The following is a 23,214-nucleotide window of genomic DNA, read 5'->3' as shown; positions in this document are numbered from 1 at the left end:
TTTAAAAGTTAGAACGACAATTACGTACACATTTCTATTCATTTAAATTAAATTGCAAAACTAATTTTTTAATGGCAAAATTTGTACAAAAACTGAAAAAATTGGAATTTTTCCTTACGTCTGTCTTAACCCCAACCGATTTACCTAAAATTTTTTCAGTATGATTTTTTTACAAATGTTCACCAAACTGGGGGGTGAGAATGTCCAAAATTCAACTTGCGTTTATTAAGGGCCACCCTAAAGTACATATGGGCAAATCCTGCGTGACGAACGCACAGTGGTATTAGAATAAAAAAAGAGGGAAATAAATCTGTTATATACATTTCTGAAAAGTAGACAAAATCCTCTATCCATTGATATATAACATGTCTACCTTATGTTTTTTACGTGTCAAATAAATTAGGGAAAACTAAACAACTCGCAGATAATTTTTTATGTAGTGCTCGACGAGGAGATTCTATATGTGTAATTTCGGAACACAAACGAAGAAATAGGATAATTTTAAAAATTGAACATACTCGAGGTGTCCTACTTTGGGAACCCCAGGTCCCGCTCCTGGTGAGCTCATGAGGTCCAAATTCAAAACCTAAACTCGACTGCACTTACTCTTTGCGCATTCAAATCGGCGTAAGGGTTTAGAAGTTACAGATTTATTTTCATCTTTTTTTATTCTCATACCACTGTGGAACGTTTCATTCGTACACGTTTTCATATTTAAATATGAACATTTTTTGGTTTTTCAAATAAGATACCTCCAACGTATACTATACGCGCAATTCCAAATGGCATAAGATATTACCTTTTAATTGCCATTTCTTGCGAAATAATTGATAGATGAATGAAAGGGAATTCTAATACAACTTATTTGAATGAACAAACATTTGCCGTTTTCATAAAAAGTTGAGAACATTTTGTGACGCACGTTACGTGATGCTCGTTACATTTTTTCCAGTACCTTGAAAATGAGCACATTTTCCGTGAGAAGTTGTGAAAAATTAAATTCAAAGTGAAACTACTAGGGTATTCGAATAATTCGATTTTTCTCGTGTTCGAATAAAACGAATAATTGGAATAAGAGATTTTAACTTGTTCGAATAATTCGATCACACGTTTAAAATTAATCGAATTATTCGAATAATTTAAATTTTTTTAAAAAAGTAAAGAATGAAGTTTTGATGTTGGTTTTTTAATATTTTATTGTTAAAGAAAAACAAAAAATAACGTTAAAGTTAAAAATTCAAGTATTGATAATGTTAAAAAACATTCGAAAACAAAGTCCATCATTAAATTTTCAACAGAAATATTCTGATCAGATTAACTCCCGAACAATCTACAAAACAATTGACTAGCAAACCCTTTAGTTTCCGTTTTGGAGCTATGCTTTAAAAAATTTGAGCTAGTTGGACATGATCCTGAATTCAAATACAATATAAACGTATTAAGAACTTTTTTATGTCGTTCATTAATTCGGGGTTTAAATTGAGTAACTAATTCTTTAGTAAATTAATTATTCACTATTTCTAAATTATTTATAACAAATTGTATTATACATCAAGCTCTACCAACGTTGTCGAATCTTTGCTTAATAAAGTGGTCTTGGGGAATTACACAATAAAGGGAATCTGTCCAAAGTTTGATATCATTGTCAGTGAACGTGGCTTATTTGAAGTCAGTCAAAGATGTTCAAAATCATGTATATGACGAACTCTTGCAACAAAACGTTAGTTTGTAATATTTGTGTTTATCATTCGATTTATTAAATATTTTGCAACACTTACGTACGCGGTTAATTACATCACTTATATACATATATTTTAAGATCATGACCTTCATCTATTTCAATGTAATCATTATAAATGTCACATTCTCCATCACATTCAACTCCACTTTAATCTACGTTAATATTTTGATTATTAATTGCGATTCTTCTAATATTTCGCCAGCTAAATAACAAATATTTTATTATACCATTTATTTTCATTGGTTCAAGTCCTAAGTTAAATATTTTTAAAGATTTGTTTTTAGAATTGTAACTTATTGCAGTAATATTTATATATTTATAGAAGAAGCTATCGGAACATTCACCTACAGTGATCAAAAGTCCCTTTATCTTTAGTTATTTGTCGAATTTCAGAAACAATACAATTTTTGTGAGTCATTATTACTTATTTAAATTTGAAATTATGAAAAATTTTAAGCAATTTAATAAATTTAAATACATATGAACATTTATTCGTTTTATTCGATTATTCTACATAAAATTGTTCGGATTATTCGTTATTCGAAAATGGCCATTTTTAAATTGTTCGAATAATTATTCGTAAGAAATTATTCGATTAATCGAACGATCATTAGTCGAATGAATACCCTAGAAACTACTCAAAATTAATTTGTATTTAAATTGAATGGTCAAAAATATAGCCGTCAATCGAACCATCTTCACGCAGAGAAAAAATATAGTTGGGTCTAATAATAACAATCTTTTTCAGTATTCTTTGAAATTATTCTCCTTTCAATGAAAAATTTATATGAACTTAATATAAACTGAACTGAATAATATTTCAAATAGTTCTTAATCAGTTCGACAAAAATCGAATGAAAAATTAATCCCTTTTTTTATAAATTCCATTATTCGCATTTAATCAACGATTTCAAATATAACACAGGTCAACAGCAAAAAAAGGCTTGGTTACCTAAGTACAAAAATTGTAACATTCTTTTTTTAATTCTTTGGATACATTTTTTTAAATTTAGTCCGATGTTATTGAAGTAAAATTAGAAAAGTTCAAATTTACATAGCCTTTAATCTGTTCACATGTTGCGTTTTAATCGGCTCAGTAGTTTCGGAGTTATAATAACAAATCCAAGCAAAATATATATTTTTTATGTGAAAATAGCAAATTTTTGTGTTTTAAAAAACTTATAAAAAATCAAAAACGGCAGAAATTGTTCAGGTTTGCATTTCAATCGGCTCAGAACCTTCGGAGTTATAATAACAAATTGAAGCAAAAAATATTTTTTTTACTTGAAAATAGCAATTTTTTTTTTGTTTTAAAAAAATCATGAAAAATCAAAAACGTTAGAAATTGTTCAGATTTATTGCTTTATCACAAACCCACATGTAATAGGAACGAAATGAGATATTGATCATAAATATCGATGAATTATTTTCGTATTTATTCAGAATTAAGTTAATTAGCTAATTTTCACAAAATTCTATGTATGTATGTGCTTATTTCTAATATTTCTAAAACAAATTAAAAAAAAAATAAATAAAATTGTCTGGCTATTTTCATTTAATTTATTGAAATACATATAATTTTATAACTTTTTAAATTTAAAATTTTACACTTTGAAAATTTTAACTAAGATTTGTATGATTAATAATAGAACTACTAAAATTACTGTATAAATTGATTTCTTTTTGTTTATAATAAGGCACATTTATTTAATTGCCATATTCTTAATGTATTTAAATTAAAAATAATAATAGTAATAATAATTAAAAATTACGCAATACTTTGTACAATAAAAACAGAAAAAAAATGCACTCGTTATAAGAGAGGAGGGATAAAAATATTTAATACTTATTATTTAAATTAGTATATGAATGTATTTACAAAAAAAAAAAATTATAAAAATTTCTAATATAATAATGAAATAAAAAAACAATAACTAAACTAGTATAGAAATATAAGTATGTATTTAGAACTAAGTTATTGCAATATAGTAGATTTTTGTAATAAAAATAATTAATTTAAATTTAAGTCTTTTTTTGTGTAAATTTATTAAAAAGAGACCACGAAGTTTAACTTTTTTAAAACAGCATGGCGTCTCTTTATTTAATGATATTTGAAGTTTTCTCTCACGCAATCAAGCAGTTTTGTTTAATACACATTTAAATGTCCGAGATCCTGTAAACTCTATCACGTATCTCTGTAATACTGTTATTGTAACTTTTATGAGGTGGCCATTAGTTTCGCCGCCTGTATAACGTTATGCTGGTGATGATATACCCCGGCCATGTCTGAAGCCGTAGCACCATGCACGCCCGATGAAGAACCTGTTGAGCCACCGAAAGCACCAAAGGAGGAACCAAAATAGCAATTATTAACATAGTCATAGTTGGTGGCATTCGATTCGGATTTAACACTGTAACCGCCTAAGCTGCCGCCACTACTCGCTGAGGTGGGTACATGTTGCGACAGCGAAGGTGAGTGATGATGATGGTGATGTGCTGCCGAGGCCGCATGATGGGCGGCAGCTGCAGCATGATGATGATGGTGTAAATGATGGGCATGATAATTGGAACTGGCCGTACTCGAGGGCGATAAACCATTCGACAAAGCATTGCTGGAGCCCAAGAGATGTTCGTACTTTTGTGTTCCAAAAGCCGAGCCTGACAACTGCGAGTGACTCAAATTACTTTGGGCAGCTAAAGCTGAAGGTGAATACAAATTGTTGCTGTGCGCAGAATTGCCATTTGTTGAGGAGGTAGAGGTATTGGTAGATGATCCTAAATGGGCGGCTGATGTGTAGGACGAAACATTATTTAATAACCTCGTTTGTTGGGCAGAAGTGTGTGGCAAATGCATATGATGGCTAAGAGAACTATGCAAGGCAGATGTAGCAGAACCCAGACTTAAATTATGCAAAGCTGATGATGAGCTAGCCGATTTGGCAGCTAAATCATTTTGTAACTTTGAAGCTAGTGAACCAGGTAGACTATGACGTTCTAATCCTAAAGAAGGTTTGAGATCTGTAAAAGAAAATTGCGAAATATTAGAATTTAAAGTTTTTTTTGTATATTATAAAGTAGAATAGACTTACCCTCATCTTTGATCTCTTTGCCGTTTTCAGTGCTACCACCCGATTTCTTTGGCTTCCTCTTTCTAGTCTGTATACCATCTTTACGCATGGCCAAGGGTCTATTAACACCATGCAGTTTGAAATATAAGCCACATGCATTACACACAGGTTCTCCCTCGTTGTTACGTCTCCACAAAGTTGTGGTACGTGTACCACAATTGGTACAACATAAACCCAAGCGACGAGTGGCAGTCTGAAACGATAGGAAATAGATTTTAAGTAAATATTTGTTGAAATTATATTATTTTTAGTAAATTGAAAGCATTTAAAATTGTTAGTGATGATTAAATAATGAATTAATGGCTCTAAACGTGGAAGTGTTGTGCTCTTTTGAACTAAATTCCTCTTTTTAGTTAAGAAAGTTGGGTGACATTTTCAACTTTTAAATAAATTGTCCCATAAAATGGTATATATAGTGTGCGACTCAGATAAATACAGTTAGAGATTCTTAAGAGGTGAATTGAATAAATAGCCTAGGGACTTTTGAGGAAATTGTGATATTGGTTATTGAAAAATTGAGGACATCTTCTATTTCTAAATGGATTCTCATATAAAAGGATATCTGTTGAGTGTGCGATTTAGATAGATGTAATTGCGGATTCGTTAGAGGTAATTATGATCCAGGAGATCGTACTGAATTGAATAGCCAATGGACTTTTGATTATGATCCAGGAGATCGTACTGAATTGAATAGCCTAGGGACTTTTGAGGCAATTGTTCGGAAAATAGTTGCTCCTGCGAATAACGTTGTGATATTGGTTATTGAAAAGTTTAGTTAAGAATCAGTTGAGGACATCTTCTACTTCAAAATAAAAGGTTATCTCACATAAAAGGGTATCTGTTGAGTGTGCGATTCGGATGGAGACAATTAGGGTTTCGTTAGAAGTAATTGTGAACCATAAGATTATGGTGAATTGAAGAGGTTCATGCGGATGACATTGTGATATTGGTTAATGGAAAGTTTCATCCCACTATCGGTGAAATAATGCAGATAGCGCTAAGAGTCAACGCGAGAAAAATAGAGCTAGTCCTCTTTACCGGGACAAACAATTAGAGGATTAGTATGACAAAAATCTGAGGTTTGGATAAAAGATTAGCGGACGAGCTAAAATACTTGGGTATTTTCCTCGATAGTAAATTATCTGGAAGAAGGGACACGCAGAAAAGACTCTAAAAGGGAATAAACGCCTGCAGGAATTACATAGTTATGAATGGAGTCTGTGATCAAGTGGATTTAAATATCGTTTGTCAGACCTATAATTACGTACGGCGGGAGGCAAATAAATTTTCTAGGAAATTGGGTACCACGTACAAGACGTTATTCTTCCAGAAATCTCGGACTACAGAAATGTCGGAATAGTGTTCCATAAAACGGACGACAAGGATGGATAGTTTGAAGACTGCGTAGTGTTCATAGATAAATCTAAGATGGAGATAGGCACTAGAGCTAGTGTTTTTATAAAGACAAACTCAAATAACATCATGACTGAGGTCTTAGCGGCCTTGAAAGCCTGATGTACATAAGGGACTGCAGAGTGTTCCTGAACATAACAGGAATCAGAAAGCTGTTAGGGTTGGAACTACCAGGATTTGTAATTTGGATAATGGCACACCTGATTTTTGTAGGATGTCAATGAAATTGAGACTAGCCCAAGGCTAAATTGCCATAGGAAATGGCTGATTCTTCGATGGAATATAAGATATTGCTAGTTGTACACTAGGTAACATCTTCTGTTTCATTAGGTAGACCAGGTTTAATGGCGGAATAATGTGAATTAAATGAGCTGTTCTATTCTTAACATAATCTAATAATAAGCTAAATAAGTTTATTTACAAATACATATACAAACAAATATAAAAAAAATTAACACTCACTGCACTCACCAATCGCTTGCTTGGCTTGATCAATGGCCTATTCATGCCGTTCATTTTATGATACAATCCGCAAGCGTTACACAAATAATGACCCGTACCATCTCGTCTCCACAGCGGTGTACTTATGGCTCCGCAATTCACACACTCTCTACCCTCGCCAAATTGAAAATCAATAGCACTATCATAGGGTGAAGAACGCTGAAATCCTGTAGGATCATAGGCTGCTCTCCAAGAGCCCATCATAACAGCATTTTGTGTATAGAATTGAGGAGGTAATTGCGTATGAGCGGTACCAAAACTGTCCGATGTCCAAGCATTCTGGGCAGCAGCTGTGCCAAAATGAGCTGCCACATGCTGGTATTGACTATTGGTTAGAGCTCTATTGGAGGGTACATAGACGGGTGCGCTTACGGTAGCGGCAGCTGCAGCAGCCTGTTGATGATATGAACTGACACCGGAACCGGTAGCGCTGCCACTTAAATCGGGATAACCGGCCGATGAATGATACATTTTCGCTGTGTACGAGGAGAAGTCCTGTTGATGATCCAAATTACCAACTGTGGGATGTCTATGGCCCAAGGCAAGTTGATAGTTTGTCGACGTAGAGTTGGGAGATGCTAAATCCTGATGCATAAGAGTAATTTCAGCAGATGATGAATGTTGATCGGAATTGGACTGCAAATTAAATGAAAAAAAAAGAAAAAGAAAAAATTAATAAAACCTTTAAATATTAAATTTTCAATAATATGTATTATGGTCACCCTATTCCTCAAATCTGATTGGCCTATTTAATGATAAAGGTTTACACCCTTTTTACTGCATTTTAAAGTATCACAATATTTATACGGTCTTTTATAAACAATGCTTTTAGTGCTGCCATTATTTTCAATATGGCCCATCCCATTATTTAATTTATCTTGCTTAGCAGTACGCATGCTTTCTTTTGTATATATTTCCACTATCGCCATCACCATCACCATCATTTTCATCTTCTTCATAACCACCACCAAAGGCATTTGGACGTCATGCAGATATATACAGACATACAAACGAGTGAGTACAACAAACAATTTAAAGCCTTCCATAAATTCTTTTCACATAAAACTCAATTTTTAATGGCGTTTTTGCACGTTACAATTTTTTTTTTTTGGACTAACTGACTGGCTGGCCTGGCCACATTTTTCTCTCTTGCATGCAAAAACTGTTTTTTTGTCTGTTTCCATATATTTAATTTTATTACTTGGTTTGTTTTTTGTTGTTTTCGTTTCAGTTGCAAATGCAAAAATGCATTGCACGTTTACAGAAGTTTGTCGACAACTTGTAATGCCATAAACACATTTGGAATTTTTATTTTGTTTGCAGTCATAGTAGTATTTATTGGTTTTTACTATGGCCATAATGTGTAATAAGAATTTAAATTTATATTTTCGGAAAACTTTAAATAAGTAAGAGTATAAAAACAGAATCTGGCTTTGGCGCCGGCACGTTTTGCCATTGTGAGAGACATATGTAGTTTGTTACTGAAGTATTGAAAAATCATACAATTTACCGGATTTGAGATCACTCTGATGAATATATCATTGAAATATCTAATACAGATGAGAACTCAGATATTGTAAATGTATGAAGATCAGGGCACGATCGGTTTATTTTTTGGAATCTTTTTTACTAACTTGTACAGGTAACTTGCTATCAGGAACTGTCTTCCAATATAGTCCATTTCTACATGATAATGTTAAACATTTTCTTCTGCATATTGAAGAGAGTACAAAGAATGTCTTTGTTTTGAGCCATTAAGAAAGATCGCTATGAAGTTTCAATCCTTTTACTTCTTTGTAAATATGAGATATAAATTCAGCAATACCTGTGTAGGGTATGAGGAGCCGCAGAACAAAAGGTACTTTTTCGAATTTTTTTACAAATTGATTTTTTGGTATTTTTATATTTGGATTGGAATCTTCTAGAAAAAATCAATTTCCCAAAATTCTGAAATTTTCAAAAAAGTAACTTTTGTTCTGCGGCTCCTCATATGGGCAATTCCACGAGAATCGCTACCACGACTGGAAAAACAAAAACTCTTGAAATTTTTTTTAAGATGATTTGAATAGAAGAAAATAATAAAATGTTACTATGTGAAAGTATTTAAATCATATTACAACATTTTTAAGACAAAAATAATATTTTAAACTGATTATATTTAGTTTTTTAATGGTTTAGGTATGTTTTAGGCTAAAATTGCGGCGAAAAATAGGCTCCCAATTAGCTTGTAGTATGAAATGAATTTGACTCTGATTGTTTTTTTGCTATTGTCAAATTGTTTATTGAACCGAATGTATATTTTCTATTTACAGAATATATGTATATTGTTTTATTATAAGAGACAAATCTGTCACGTACGGTATGTCACGTACGATATTAAATTTTATTTATAAGAAATTAAAAGAAAACATAACGCCTCTCACGATTCGAATATTTTCGCATATTTCTACATGTACCTCAAAATGAGTTCCGTTTTATGTCACGTACGATATACTTTTTTTTCGCTCAATATGTTGGACAACAATATTTTGAAAGAACTTTTTATTATTTTAAAATATAGTACCCTCTGAATGGAACATAAAGACCAAATTATTTTTCAGATACTCTTATTTTTGCAAAATCTTTTCCACTCAATAGGCGTACAAATGTCACATACGATGATATGGAATTGCCCATATGTCAGTTTGAGTATCAGCCATAGGCCTATACAAAATTCGATTGAAAAATTATTATACGCAGAGATATCAGTATCAATTAACTCAACCGAATTTGTAGACATAAAAAAGCAGGACAATGATTGTTACGATATTGAGCATTTATTTTATTATTCCATGACAAAAGGTGCTGTTGGAGCATCGGAGCATGATCTCTTTTAAAAAAAGAGCTGATGAGAAAAGATTTCATTGAAGTATCGGCAGCACAATGAATCACACTCCACATTGCAAACTTGATCTTTTAAATCAAAAGAGCTAATGATAAAAGATTGAATTCATCACTTCCATCATTGCAAGCATGATCTTTTAAACCTAAAGAGCTTATTCTTATATTCTTAGTTTCCATTACAAATAGCTTGATTCCATAGAAGCTATTTGTAATGGAAAGTTAGTGAATTTTTATGTATTTTAAAATTAGTTTTAATTTAAAATCACACAATATAAGCAAAATTATTTTACCACAACCTAACTGCAATTTGTTAAAACACAATAAATTATAAAATGTGTTGAAAAGTCAACAACAAACAAAATTAGCTAATCTAATCATTAGATGACAAAAGCTAACAAATAAATTGACAACTTTTCAAAATAATCTCTTAACTTTTTGAAAAAAAAAATCATAAAATTAAAATAATAAGAGTATAGAAAAATTATTTAAATTATATTAAAATATCTATGTATGTATATGTAATAAATAACGTTAAAGTAATTCAAATGTTTCTATTTCTTTAATAAATCTCCCATAAAGCAATAATGAGTCATTCATCCTCATCAAATTGAGCTGAATGAAATACAGCGCATTTTTTTTTTATTAAAAATCAACACTTCCTCTCCTCGTTCCAACCAGCTTCAGTTTAGTGTTGATCACACAAATTACTTTACTTCCTTTTGAGTTGTATGAGTATAACGATTTTTTTCTTATTTTTTTTGCATGAAATATATATTTTTTTTTTAGTTTTTTTCTTTCCTTTCCTGAGCTGAGTGCGTGTGTTTGTTTAATATTGTATGTGTCTGCTGTGGTGGAGATCATCACATCTTCCTGATGCCATAAATAAAGTCAAAGCTGAACACAACAGACAAATTGATCCACTCGAAAATGCATTAAAATATAAAACGAGCATTTGGAAGAATGAATGGTAAAAGAATTGTGGGGAAAAAAGAATACGCCGCGGTATTAATGTAACAAAGAAACCCAAACGTACGTGCACTCGTATTGCGAGGGTTTAGAAAAGTTACTCTTTTTTAGCATTTAAATGTACTATAAAAAACAGTGTTGATACTCATTTTGGAAAATAAAAAACGGTGGAATGTGGTAAATAAAGTAAGGTAATGAAATGTCTTTAAAATACTTGCATTTTGTTGCATTTTGGAATCACCAGAGTATAAGTACATATATAGAGAAAACTGATTATTTGTATCAAATCAATCGAATGATTTGGTTCTAGAAAGACCCTATAAAAAGGGAACTGATGGAAAACCGATTCTACATGTAACATTTAATATTAATGATAGTCTTAGGTTTTCCTCGAAGAAAACTTTGAAGAAAAATTTATAAATTCTTCCAAAAATTGTTCAATTAAGTGATGTGTCCTTTTTATTCCAGTAACAATCTGTAACATTTCCGTAGAAAATCTATTAATAAAGATGAATTAGGATTGACATTGACATTTTCTCTATGTTCTCTTTTTTAAAGAATTTAGTGAACTAGTTCAATATTTCGTTAGCTCTTCCCGGTTGTCTTATTTTCTCTTTATCATTCTTCATCTCCAGTTAAGTACTTCAAAGAGAGCATTTGGATCGAGTGACTGTTTCACAAAGGCTAATAAGGACTAACCATAGTCTATTGGATCCAGTAGATACAACTCTTCTGTATACATATGACTCACTTGAGATCTTCGTCTACTAATTCTTTAATTGTCCCAATAAGGTTATTGCGAAATGATAAGGATTGGCTTCCACCATGGTATATTGGATATTTCTAACTCTTCTTTAAACAAATGAGAGCACAAAAAAGGTCTTCATTTATACTGACTTGAGATCTTCGTCTTCTGCCACCATTGTCTACTGTATCTGTACGATGGTAGTCCCTCAAACTTTTCTGTATTAGTTCTTCGTTGACACAAGTATAGCACCTTAGTTATCCCACAAAGGTTCTTGGGAAATGATTGCATAGTCTATGGGATCTATGACTTCAACCCAACTATTCTTGAGATCATCGACTTCTTCCACCATTGTTTATTCGATCTATGTATATGACGGAGCACAAAGAATGTCTTTATTTAGACTTACTTTAGATCTTAGACTCGTTCTTCGTTGACACAAAGAGAGCATTTGGATTGAGTGACTTGAGCAGCTTAATTGTCCCACAACGATTATTTAGAAGTGATTAAGATTGGCTTCCACCATAGCCTATTTGATCTACGATGGCAATCCATGCAACTCTTCTGTATACACATGGGAGCACAAAGAAGGTCTTACTTTAGACCCACTTGGATCTTCGTCTAGTTCTTTGTTTACTTTGTTCATACCTCGATGTTTGATTTCTAGTTACGAACAATATGAAATCAAACTCCAACTCAAATATCAAACTTTTGATAATGATTTGAAAACAATTGGAGATCGATTGAAAATGATTGCGACTAGCGTAACCCTCTGCTAGTCGCAATCATTAGACTAGTCGCAATGTATCATCAGACTAGTCGCAATGTATCAATTTGATATCAATAAAAAAAAGGGCGCGTATGAAAATAATCTCTTCACTTTTTATTTCGAAAACATAAAAACCATATTAAATTCAAAGTATTTAAAAGAGTAATAAAAATAAAATTGCTGTAAAAATATATTTTTATCAAAAAATAGGTTAAAATTTAGGGTGTTTAAAAAAATTTACAATAAAAAAATTTTGGCTGTATCAACCAGATCAGTTGCGACTAACGGAGGGTTAAGAGTATTTATTATCTGATTGATATATACCCAATTCACAAGATAATATTGTCACCGGTCCATGGACTATACTTGTTCTACTTTAATTACAAAAAAGGAAACTGAACAGTAGTTCATCATAGACTTGTTCTACTTTAATTACAAAAAAGGAAACTGAACAGTAGTTCAGCTTATAAAAACATCAAATAATTCTATTGCTACAACTTATGCGATCATTTAGAGAGAAAATCTAATCCAGATCAAGAATTTTCTGAAAGCGATGATCTATAAAATATATTCATATTTACATTTTTATGTATGAGTATTCTACTTCACAATATTACATGAGTGTCTGGTAATTTATTTCCGTCCTTTTATTTAGTGCTCCTTGTCATAACCATCTCTTACGTTATTTCTACTCATGATTATGATGCGTACGATCATTTCGATTATTGTTTATTTGTTTGTAGTAAAAAAATATACTTGATGACGCCTTTTACCCAAATATAAGTAAGTAACAAAGTAAACTATTTGGAATACTACTTTTCATATTGCTCAGAGTTGACTACTTCTTCAAGTAGGGAATAATTTATAATGATCACTTTTCATAATTTTTGTAAGTATGTGTGTTTTTTTTTTAATAAAACTTCAGTTAGTAAGTCATATATTTTTCTTTTTTTTTAATTTTAAACCACTTAACGTTTTATTTCCTTTAACACTCAAGTGTTTATATAAAATGTTATGATCGTTTTTTTTTAAAGACGACCTTTTTTGATACGGTTTTTGTGGCTTATTGAAATAATATCCTGTATTAAAGATCAAGTGAGTCGTAGTCGTCTGTCTGTTGTGGTGTCTGTCCCCGAGTATTTTTCTGTTTGTTTTTGTATCGATTACTCTTTGAAGAGATCACTGTATATGGTCAGTGTCAGAGAAAAAACCCAAAGAAAAGTGTTATTGTGTAGCGTTTTGAAAAAGCACTAAAATAAGAATTCAATGTATTCGTTTTTAAGAGGTTTCATAATACAGTATTGAAGGTAACAAATGTTATAAACAGGGAAACCAAAATATGCAAATGCATGTTTTTTCTGGTGAGTCTAATGAGCACATGGATAAGATATTTACACGTTTCAGAACTATTTAAGAATTTTGGCATCGATTTGTTAGTGCATATTTTTGCATATTTTACCCTTAAATGCATATTTTTGCATATATTTGTTTTAAGAGCACATTTATGTCATATTTTTGCGTTTTCAGAGCATATTTTACTGTTTAATAGCATATTTTGACTTTATCAAAAACAAATTTTGTGTTACTTATTTTTCGCTGTTGTGTTACAGGTTTTTACTTCCTTTGTTTAAAATTCAAAATTGAAAAATAGATGGCTTTTCAACAAAAAAAAAACTTTAAAAACAAAATTTTTTTTTTTAAATTTAAAAAAAAAATTAGATTTAAAAAAACAATTCGAAATTTTTTTTTTCTAAAAAATTAAAAAACTGAAAAAAAAATTTTTTGTTCCGCTAAAAATATTTAAATTTTTCATTTTGAAGTATAATTTGGTGAAGGATATATAAGATTCGGCACAGCCGAATGAATATAGCTCTCTTACTTGTTTTAATATAAAATTAGCACATTTTAATAAATAAATAATAATTTTAGTTCTAATTCAAACTTAACCGTTCTAAGTGTTAAAGAAATATTGTCTTTTAAATTTGCTTCTATAACATCAGTTGATGTCGAAAGAACATTTTCTATGTATAAAAATGTTTTCAGATCCAATAGACAACGATTTTTATTTGAAAATTTAAGTCAATATTTTGTAATTTATTGCAATAATAACCTAAATTGAAGAAGTGACTTTATATTTATATAAAATATCATCAAGAAATACCTTTCGAGGCCTTTTCATAGCTTAAGTTCCTATAGTTTTTATGTTGTATTTATTTTTTGTTATACTTGTTTTAGTTCATGTTATTTTTTGTTTATTTTATGTTACTTTACCTTTTTAGAAATGAATTGTATTGACTTTTTTAAATAAAAGTATATTTTTTGGTTAAAAATTATATAAAAGTTTGTTTTTTTAAGAGCATATTTTTTAAATTGTAAGAGCATATTTTAAAGTTTTTACTGCATATTTAAAGCGCCTAAAACGCTTTTTTTAGAGCATATTTTCGGTTTCCCTGGTTATAAATTAATAAAAATAAAATAAGTTGTACCTATTAATTCAAGTGATAAAGCAGCTTCGATAGGTTTATGTTTTTATAAGTTTTCCTAATGTTCTTCTTTAATACGGTGCTAAGCCCCCTTTAAGCGTAAATTGTGAAATTAAGTATTGCAATTTCCTCTAATTTAATATTTCTTTCCAGTCTCTCTTTAAGTATCATTTAAATTAGCTATAATTTTTGGTCTATATTTTAGTTTTCTTTAAAAAATCTCTAATTCTTTGAACTTATAACTTATTACAAAATTAAACATCATAATTTTGACCTTAAAACATTAAAGTTTGTCATTTCAAAATGAAAAAAAACCCGCTAAATAAGCCTTTTTCTGATGACAAATTATTATTGAAAATGAGAACCTTTTTATTCCCCCAAAGATGCCTTTAAGATTTAAATTGATTTTTTATTGCTGTTTGTTTAATTTCTTTTATGAGTTTGGTTTTTTTTTTCTTCTGTTCAGTCTCTTTCATCTTTGGCTGGTTTTCAATCCTTTTATTTTTGTATTTTTTTTTTGTTCATCACTCGTCCACCTTTATTAGTTTGATGACAAGATTTTTGTTTTGAGTTAATGTTGCCTAAAAATGCTTTTGAAGTTGGCCGACCCTAAGGAAAAAAATGGGTTTCGTTTCAAAAAAAAAGATTTTAAGCTTGTTAAAAAAAACGTGTGGCGTTAATGAAAAAAATAAAATAAAAAAATATATAAACGTGTGATCAAATTGCATTGATTTTTCAAAATATTTGCATATTTTTGTTCATACTTGAAATAACTTTAAATTAACATCCTGAAAACTGGTTTTAATGGGTATCACAAGAATGTGATGGAAGGAGATCAAATGCGATCAAAACGTTATTGCCGCTCATTATAAAATTAGTTGGTAGAAATTCTTTGCCGTCGGCATATTGAAATTAAGTATTTAAGTTAGTAAAATCTCAATTTTGGGGGTATTTTTCGATTTTAGTTGAAGTTGTGGATTTGAATTAATAAGTGCACTTTGTTAAAGCTTTTTGAAAGACAATAATACATTGAATAGAAGGAAAACCAGTGTTAAATTTTAACAGTTGCCACAGCTAGTGAAATGTCTGTGTTTTTTTTTAATTTTATAATTTTTTTATATAAATAGGAAATTTATTCATTGTAGGTAGTTTGATTTTATTTATATTGCTCATTGGCGACAAGAAGGTCATAACTTGAAAAACATAGTTTCTAGAAATTGAAGTGATCATTTTTGATAGTATTCCAAATAAACGATCAGTGCCTGAAAAAACGTAACTACTATTACTTTCGCTACAAAACTGTTATCACTATGCTTAAAAATATTAAAATATGACCCAAAAATTTAAAAAATATGTACTTAAATTTTCAGCTGAAACATAAACATAACCGGTACCGTGAAATAGCTCCCAAATGAAATAACTCCCAATGAAATAACTCCCAATGAAATAATACCCATCAAAAATGAAATAATTCCCAAACTTGAAAAATGAAATAACTACCAAAGGGTAAAATGAAATTACTCCCAATAATAGGCGGTTTCATAATTTGAAAAATATTAGTCCCAAAAAAGCGAAATAACTCCCAATAGAAATTAAATAATTCCCAATCCGAAGCAATTTATGTAATCTAAAAAAAGGAACTACAAAAGTGAAGTTATTCTTCGCTTACCAAACATTTCTTTCATTGCAGAAATGTTTTATAATATTTCAGAAAGCCGATTCTCATTTCGCACCAGATTAAGAAATCGTTGCAATCTGACAAAGGCCGACGATGTAAAAAGAATATTTTTTGAGCGAAGCCAGTTTTTGATACACCCCAGAGGAGAAAACCTTTGCGACCGGCCGGAGGCCTGCAATGCAAAAAACTATTCTGAGCGAAGCCAGTTTTTGATACACACCATAGAAGGAAACTTTAGCGTCCAATCGAAGGCCGACAATGCAAAAAACTTTTCTGAGTGAAGTCAGTTTTTGATATTTATGAGTTCTGCTTTTGCAAATTAGAACTCAAAATAAATGAAATAACTCCCAATACAGTGAAATAATTCCTAATTCCCAAAATAAAATGAAATAAAACCCAACAAAAATTTCATTGGGAGTTGTTTCATTGGGAGTAATTGCATTATGAAATAACTCCCAACAAAAAATTATGAAATAACTTCCTATGCGTTAGGAGTTGTTTCATAATGAAATAAGTCCTAAGTTGTATGAAAAATTTGTTGGGTGTTATTTCATTTTTTCGTGGGGAGTTATTTCACTGTACCAACATAACCACATGGTTGTGGTAAACATAATCTAAGGGCAATATATTATGATAAATCTTATTTGTAGCCCAAAAATATTATGATAGTTATTGGTATCGTATTATGATCAAATATAATCGTCATATCATTGATCATAATATGTTTCAAAGTAATCCAATTATGATCAATGAAATCATTTTATGATCAATGAAATCATTTTATGATCTAAAGTAATCATATAAATGATCCAATGAAATCATGTTATGATTTAGAGTAATCATATTATGAATAGAAGTTATTTTTAGGAACACAAATTTTAATTTTAATATGTTTTAGTTTTTATGTACTTAATTTCCAATTAAAATATTTTTGATAAATTCATTTAAATTTATTGTTATTCGCTTTAGGAAGAATAAAGATATCTGTGGACTTTTGGCAAAACAACTTAAGTGGGTCCTATATGATATCGTTACAATTTCGTTTGCTTAATTCGGTTATATGTTTTTCGATTAATTCAAAACTAAATTTTCATCAAAGTAAAAAGATAAAAGTCCAAATTCTGAGTTATCACCTCTTTGAGGCAAATGAGCTATATGTATATTATTTATTTCATACACTTTTTCAAAGCAATTTATTTTTTTTTGCTAACATTAATTACATTTCCTTTGAAAACTCAAATTGATTGATTGATTGAATGTTAATGAAGTGTTAATTAGTTTAATAAAAAAGTTGAAATGATTGAAAGTGTTGAAAGTGTTAAACAAAGTGGTTTTATGAAAAATTATACTTTTACATTGACTTTATATTGGCCTACATTAAACAGATACTGAAAACGAATTTGATTGTGTATGAAAAATAGATTGATTGTCTAGTGTTTCCAATTTTTGACGAACTTTCTTAATTACGGGAAAATTACTATAAATTAAATTTACGATAATGTTTCCAGCGAAACTTTTCTTTAAATTTTGATATTATGTGGCTTACTTGGAGCAGAACTATCTATCATATTAAAGATAAATTGATTGATTGGAATATTAAAAAAAAGTTATTAAAATGTATTCCAATTGCGAGTTTTTTTTAATGTATTCGGCGAAAAAAATTGAAAGTGGAAACCAAATTCAGTGCTTTATCTTGTTGTCTCATATTTGCAGTATAAGTTAGAGGTTTTTTCATTTGTTTTACTTTAACAGATGACGCGTGACTTTTTTCATAGGGTCATCTTGTTTTTATTCAGGTATTTTTGACAATTCATCATGGAAAGACTCACTCCGCACAAAACGTCCCCAAATTATTCAGCTGTATTACGAAAATTAGCATTCTTAACTTTTAATTTGCCCGAAAGATCTCCTAATTTCACTAAACCATTATTTTAAGTCTCGCATTTATGTGAATAACACACAAATATATCGGATAAAATATAAAATGTGATCAGTTGATCTTCGGCGTCATCTTCTTTGGGCAAAACGTATGATTAACAAGTAAGAGAAAGAGCTATATTCGGCTATGCGAAATCTTATACACCCTTCACCAAATTATACTTCAAAATACAAATTTTAAATATTTTTAGGTAAACAAAATTTATTTATTTTTTCCAAAGTTGTTTATTAATTTTTTGAAAAAAAAATTTTCGAATTGTTATTTTAAATTTTTTTTTAAAATGTTAAAAAAAAAATTTGTATTTATTCGGGTTAAAAAATATTTTTTCCGAGTTTGACCCATTGTAGGTCCAACTTACTATGGTCTTATATACGTCGTTGCAAAGGTCTTTGAAATATCTATCATTAGATATCCATATTGTATATATTAGTGACTTAGTAATCCAGATATAGGTCAAAAATAGAGGTTGTCCTGGTTTTTTCCTCATATCTCTGGCATTTGTGGACCGATTTTGCTGATTTTAAATAAGGAAACTTCTCGAAAACATGTCTGACAGAATTATTGAAGATTTGGATCCCGAAGATATCTAGGGTATTCAGAAAATTGATTTCAACAGACGGACATGGCTTAATCGACAACGCTATATATAAGGATCCAGAATATATATACTTTATAGGGTCGGAAAATTATATTGTAGAAATTACAAACGGAATGACAAACTTAGTATATATACCCTTCTCACGAAGGTGAAGGGTATAAAAATTGCAATCAAAAAATCTTCTAAAATGAAACCTGCAAAATTTGCTAAGTGGCAAAAATTTAATTTCGTCTTTTAAGCGCATTGTATCTAAAAGGATTGTTAAATCTTGAACCATTTACTGCAGGATGATAGAGAAATAAATAAATAAGTAGTAAGCTTAATTTTCAGTTTTTGGTGAATGAAAATCTATGAATGGAAACGTTTTCATGTTGGTGTGAATTTTTCGCACTGTTATGTTTCTGAAAATAATGCCAGATATTCTGTTAGGATGAATGGCAAGCTTTACCTAATCGAAATGACAAGCCGCATATAGAAAGCAGTGGTCCGCATATAGAGAACACATAACTTGGATTATATTAACATGTTATTTTACTCTGATCAGCTATTAATTGTAATTTTTATTTCTAATTTGATATTTTTTATGAACTTTATTGACATTCGTAATATGGTTATATATGGTTGAGGTGGAATCATCTTATGGTGGGGTTCATCCATAACATGGTTGATTCTCAAAACTTGTTCTAATCGTGACATTTTGGACCAACAAAGCAGCAATAGAAGATCTAGTTATTTTAAATTTTCGTTTGGAAGGCGATAATTTTGATTAAAAATAGAAACGTGCAAATTCATTATAAAATCATGTTAATCACTGCACTTTTAAAACTGAAAACAATGCAAAAATATTTACCACATAAGTATAAAGAAAATAACAAATTATATTGTATTTAAATACGGAAATTATATTTAAATCATCATCGAACCTTGACCTAGGCTATCATTTATTAAAATTTATAATATAAATATTCAAACAAATTATGTAGCTTACTGGCTTCACTGACCACAGTGATTTTATAACAGAGTAGAGCGAAAAGTTTTGTTGGAAAATTAATTTCTTATTTTAAATAGCACTTTAAAATATTTCTACACTTTTTCTTAACAAAAATTTTTCAATATGTTCTTTTCTTCAATTGATACATATATTTTTGGGGGCCATGTGTTTTTTGGTTTTATGGTGAGCAATTTTTATTTAAATACAATTTACGCTTTAATTTCATACATCATCGTTTTTATTTTAATGGATAAGATAAGGGAAATAAAATAGAATGTATATGGAAATTTCAATGAAAAATTTATTGAACGAAAAAGATGAAAAAAAAATACTTTCAAGGGTTTAACATTTAACGAATTTTTCAAGAAAATTTAAAGAGGAAATTTTTATTCAATAATTGAACAATTCATTTTCTTAGAAATAATTTTTAGCAATTACGTCTATAAAAATGGGAATTTGTAATAAAGTTTTTTTTTTTCTATGAATACACCAATTCCAAACAAAAATAAGGGAAATTTTCAAAATAAAGAATATTGTCTACAAAGGTGCCGTTATTGGTTCTTCAGGTGTAGGAGTGGATTTTTATTTGAAATCTTTGTATAATAGGAAAATGCTACTTTATCGAGGCGATGTTCTAGGAGGGGGTAAACTGTCACCTTTTAGACACTCCGGAACTAATACAAAATAGAATGGTTATCTTTGGATACTATAATTTAGGTCACAAAATTTGATTTTATTTATATTTTTTTGTTTAATTAATTGAGAAATTGTCAACTTATTGCCTCCTATTTGGATTTTTGTTCTTTATTTGATAAATTTTATGAACTTTGTTGATATTCGTATTTTATGTCACGTTCGTTATACCCTTATTTCTGTCTATATTTTGGACAACATTGTTTAGAAAGTACTTATTATATTTTTAAAATATAGTATCCTCTAAATGGAACATAAAGACCTAATTATTATCAGATAATTTTATTTTTGCAAAATCTATTCCACTCTATGGGCATACAAATGTCACGTATGATGACATGGAATTGGCCATATAATCACTAAACGGTGAAACCCATCCGTCCAAATTGACGTAAAAACGTTATATCAAAGAGGTTATGACAATTGTTATGTATGATGTACCTGGTAGATGATAACTGGCTTTTATATATAGCATTATTGGATAGATTGGACAAAAACTCTAAATTTATCAAGACAAATGCCCGCTATACACTTTAGGTATAGAAAAATTGGGAACCAGGGATGGTAAATAACGGTTTTTCAAAAAATCAATATGTTAGAGACAACGGAGACCCATACTGTTATATGCCAATAGATTCGTATTGACGTGATCTTACAGAATGTATAATATTAAAAAAAATGATCTCAACTCCACATTTAACAGTTATTTTTAACGTAAAAATAAAAGTTCGCATGAAACACTTACAAAAGAGTTTAAAATAGCCGTCATAAAAAAAACTGATTTGAGGTGTTTTATTTTTCTCGTCAAAAAAAAACTAATTATTTTTTCTGTTATAAAATAAAAGTCATTTGAGAAGTTCTATTTTTCTCGTAGAAAAAAAATAACTAATTTAAGAGTTTTATTTTTTCCGTCATAAAATAAAATTCATTTGAGGAGTTTTATTTTTCCCGTCAGAAAATAAAACTCTTTTAGTTTATTTTGTACTTTTTTTCAGTATTTTTCTTTATAGAGTCTATCTGATATAATGAGTGTAGTATTTTATTTGTTTAAGAAAAACAATTGAATAATAGGAATCAAACAATATCAAATTAAAATCCCACTTATTTTTATTTTAATGACAATTTATTCAATTGCAATGCAAGGTGCTTTACAAATTGTAATGATCTGACCAGGTGTCAATTTATATAAAATGAGTTTTCTTTTCTGACGGGAAAAATAAAACTCCTCAAATGATATTTTTTTATGACGGCTATTTGAAACTCTTTTTTAAGAATTTCAGGTGAACATTTATTTTTACTTTAAATAATAACTGTTTTAGATAAATTTTTATTTTTAAAGTCACACAATAACTGTTATAAAATAACTTTTTTTTAAATCGGTCCCAGTTGGGAACCTTACTTTACACATAACTTCCAGTTGCAGCTCCCAAATACTACTAATTGTTTTCAAAATTGAGAATAAGCCTTTAGAAAACTAGTTTAATGGCTGTTTTATCCCAAACTTATGACTATTTTGAAAAGTTTTTTGTAATTTTTTAAACAAAGTTTTCTGACTCACACATATTTTCAGAATTTTTTAAAAATCCCTTTCTTAATGACTTTCAGAAATTGTTTACACTTTTAAATTTACAAACTTTTAAATTATTTTACAATTTTTATTGTTTTTTTATTTAAATTATTCAAAAACACTTACTTCACCGTCGCTTAAGAGAATTCCCATTTTCTTAATTGTTTTCCTTATTTAACTTTTTAATTAATTTTAAATCAATTCACTTTTTGTTTTTTATTTTTTTTCACATAAAATATTTTTATAATAATTTTTATTATTATGATTTTTTTTTTTCAAATTAAACAATACACTTTTAAATTTTTATAATTTTTCATTTGTTTGCAAACAAATTTTTATGAGGTTTTTTGTTGAATATTTATAAAACCATTATAAATAGTTTAACATTTTATTTTTTTTGTATAATAATTAAGACCTCATGGCAAAATACAAACAATAACAAATATTGAAAAACGCGTTTTCTCTTTTAGTTATAAACTTATTTATTATTATTGAAAAAAAATACGTTATTGAGCTTGTTTAGATTTGTATCATTTCCAAACGTATGGATGGATATTTTGAACTGTATTCCTTGAGGCCAGTTAAGATACTAAATAATCCAAAAAAAACTTGTCAAAGTAAACACACAAACTTAAGCAACAATATTCATCCATCCAACAACCAGCCAACAGTCGGATCAGGCTATGTAGGTAAAAAGCCGGTATTACATACAACAACAAACACTACAACTACTAAACAAACACTAACAACAACAACATTCTTAATAAAAATCGTTACCACTTCAACTCAATACTACCACAAGAGCTCAGAAGTCAAAATGTTGTTGTTTGTTTATTTATGTGTAAGTTAGTGTATGTGTATTTGTTGTTGTTGTTGCTCTTTTGGTTTGAAATCAACACCAAAAGTCAATTTTCATCAATGAAACCAGCACTGAAAACCCTTATGAAAACTAACATTAACAACAACAACATCATTGGTGAGAGAGTTTAGGCGCTAGAGTGTATGAGTTTTCTTTTGAATTTGAGTGTTAAAGAGAGACAGCCTGTTTGTGTAAGTGTTGTCTGTAAAAAGGGATACAAATATTTTTCAAGTGGAAATAGAAAATACAGGTAATCTAGA

General features: G+C 29.5%; 1 protein-coding gene across 3 annotated transcripts in view; it reads right to left on the bottom strand.

Annotated features, from left to right (window-relative positions):
- Nucleotides 1-3,832: 3,832 nt before the first annotated feature.
- pnr (pannier) overlaps nucleotides 3,833-23,214 on the bottom strand; it is a 73,206-nt gene continuing 53,824 nt past the window's right edge. The window contains exons 1-4 of one of the 3 annotated variants that reach the window (XM_065498410.1): nucleotides 22,222-22,284; nucleotides 6,754-7,419; nucleotides 4,831-5,062; nucleotides 3,833-4,759 (exon numbers count right to left, since the gene is read on the bottom strand). In XM_065498410.1, the coding sequence (XP_065354482.1) occupies nucleotides 3,960-4,759; nucleotides 4,831-5,062; nucleotides 6,754-7,419; nucleotides 22,222-22,248 (1,725 nt within the window). In that variant the 5' untranslated portion in view covers nucleotides 22,249-22,284 and the 3' untranslated portion in view covers nucleotides 3,833-3,959. Of the gene's footprint in view, nucleotides 4,760-4,830; nucleotides 5,063-6,744; nucleotides 7,420-22,221; nucleotides 22,285-23,214 lie in introns of those variants that run through there. The other 2 variants (XM_065498409.1, XM_065498411.1) reach the window with 2 other exon arrangements.

This window comes from Calliphora vicina, chromosome 1, assembly GCF_958450345.1.
Source record: "Calliphora vicina chromosome 1, idCalVici1.1, whole genome shotgun sequence".
Classification (NCBI taxonomy): Eukaryota; Metazoa; Arthropoda; class Insecta; order Diptera; family Calliphoridae; genus Calliphora; species Calliphora vicina.
Note: the sequence above shows the minus strand (reverse complement) of the source record. Positions and strands in the feature narration are given on the sequence as shown.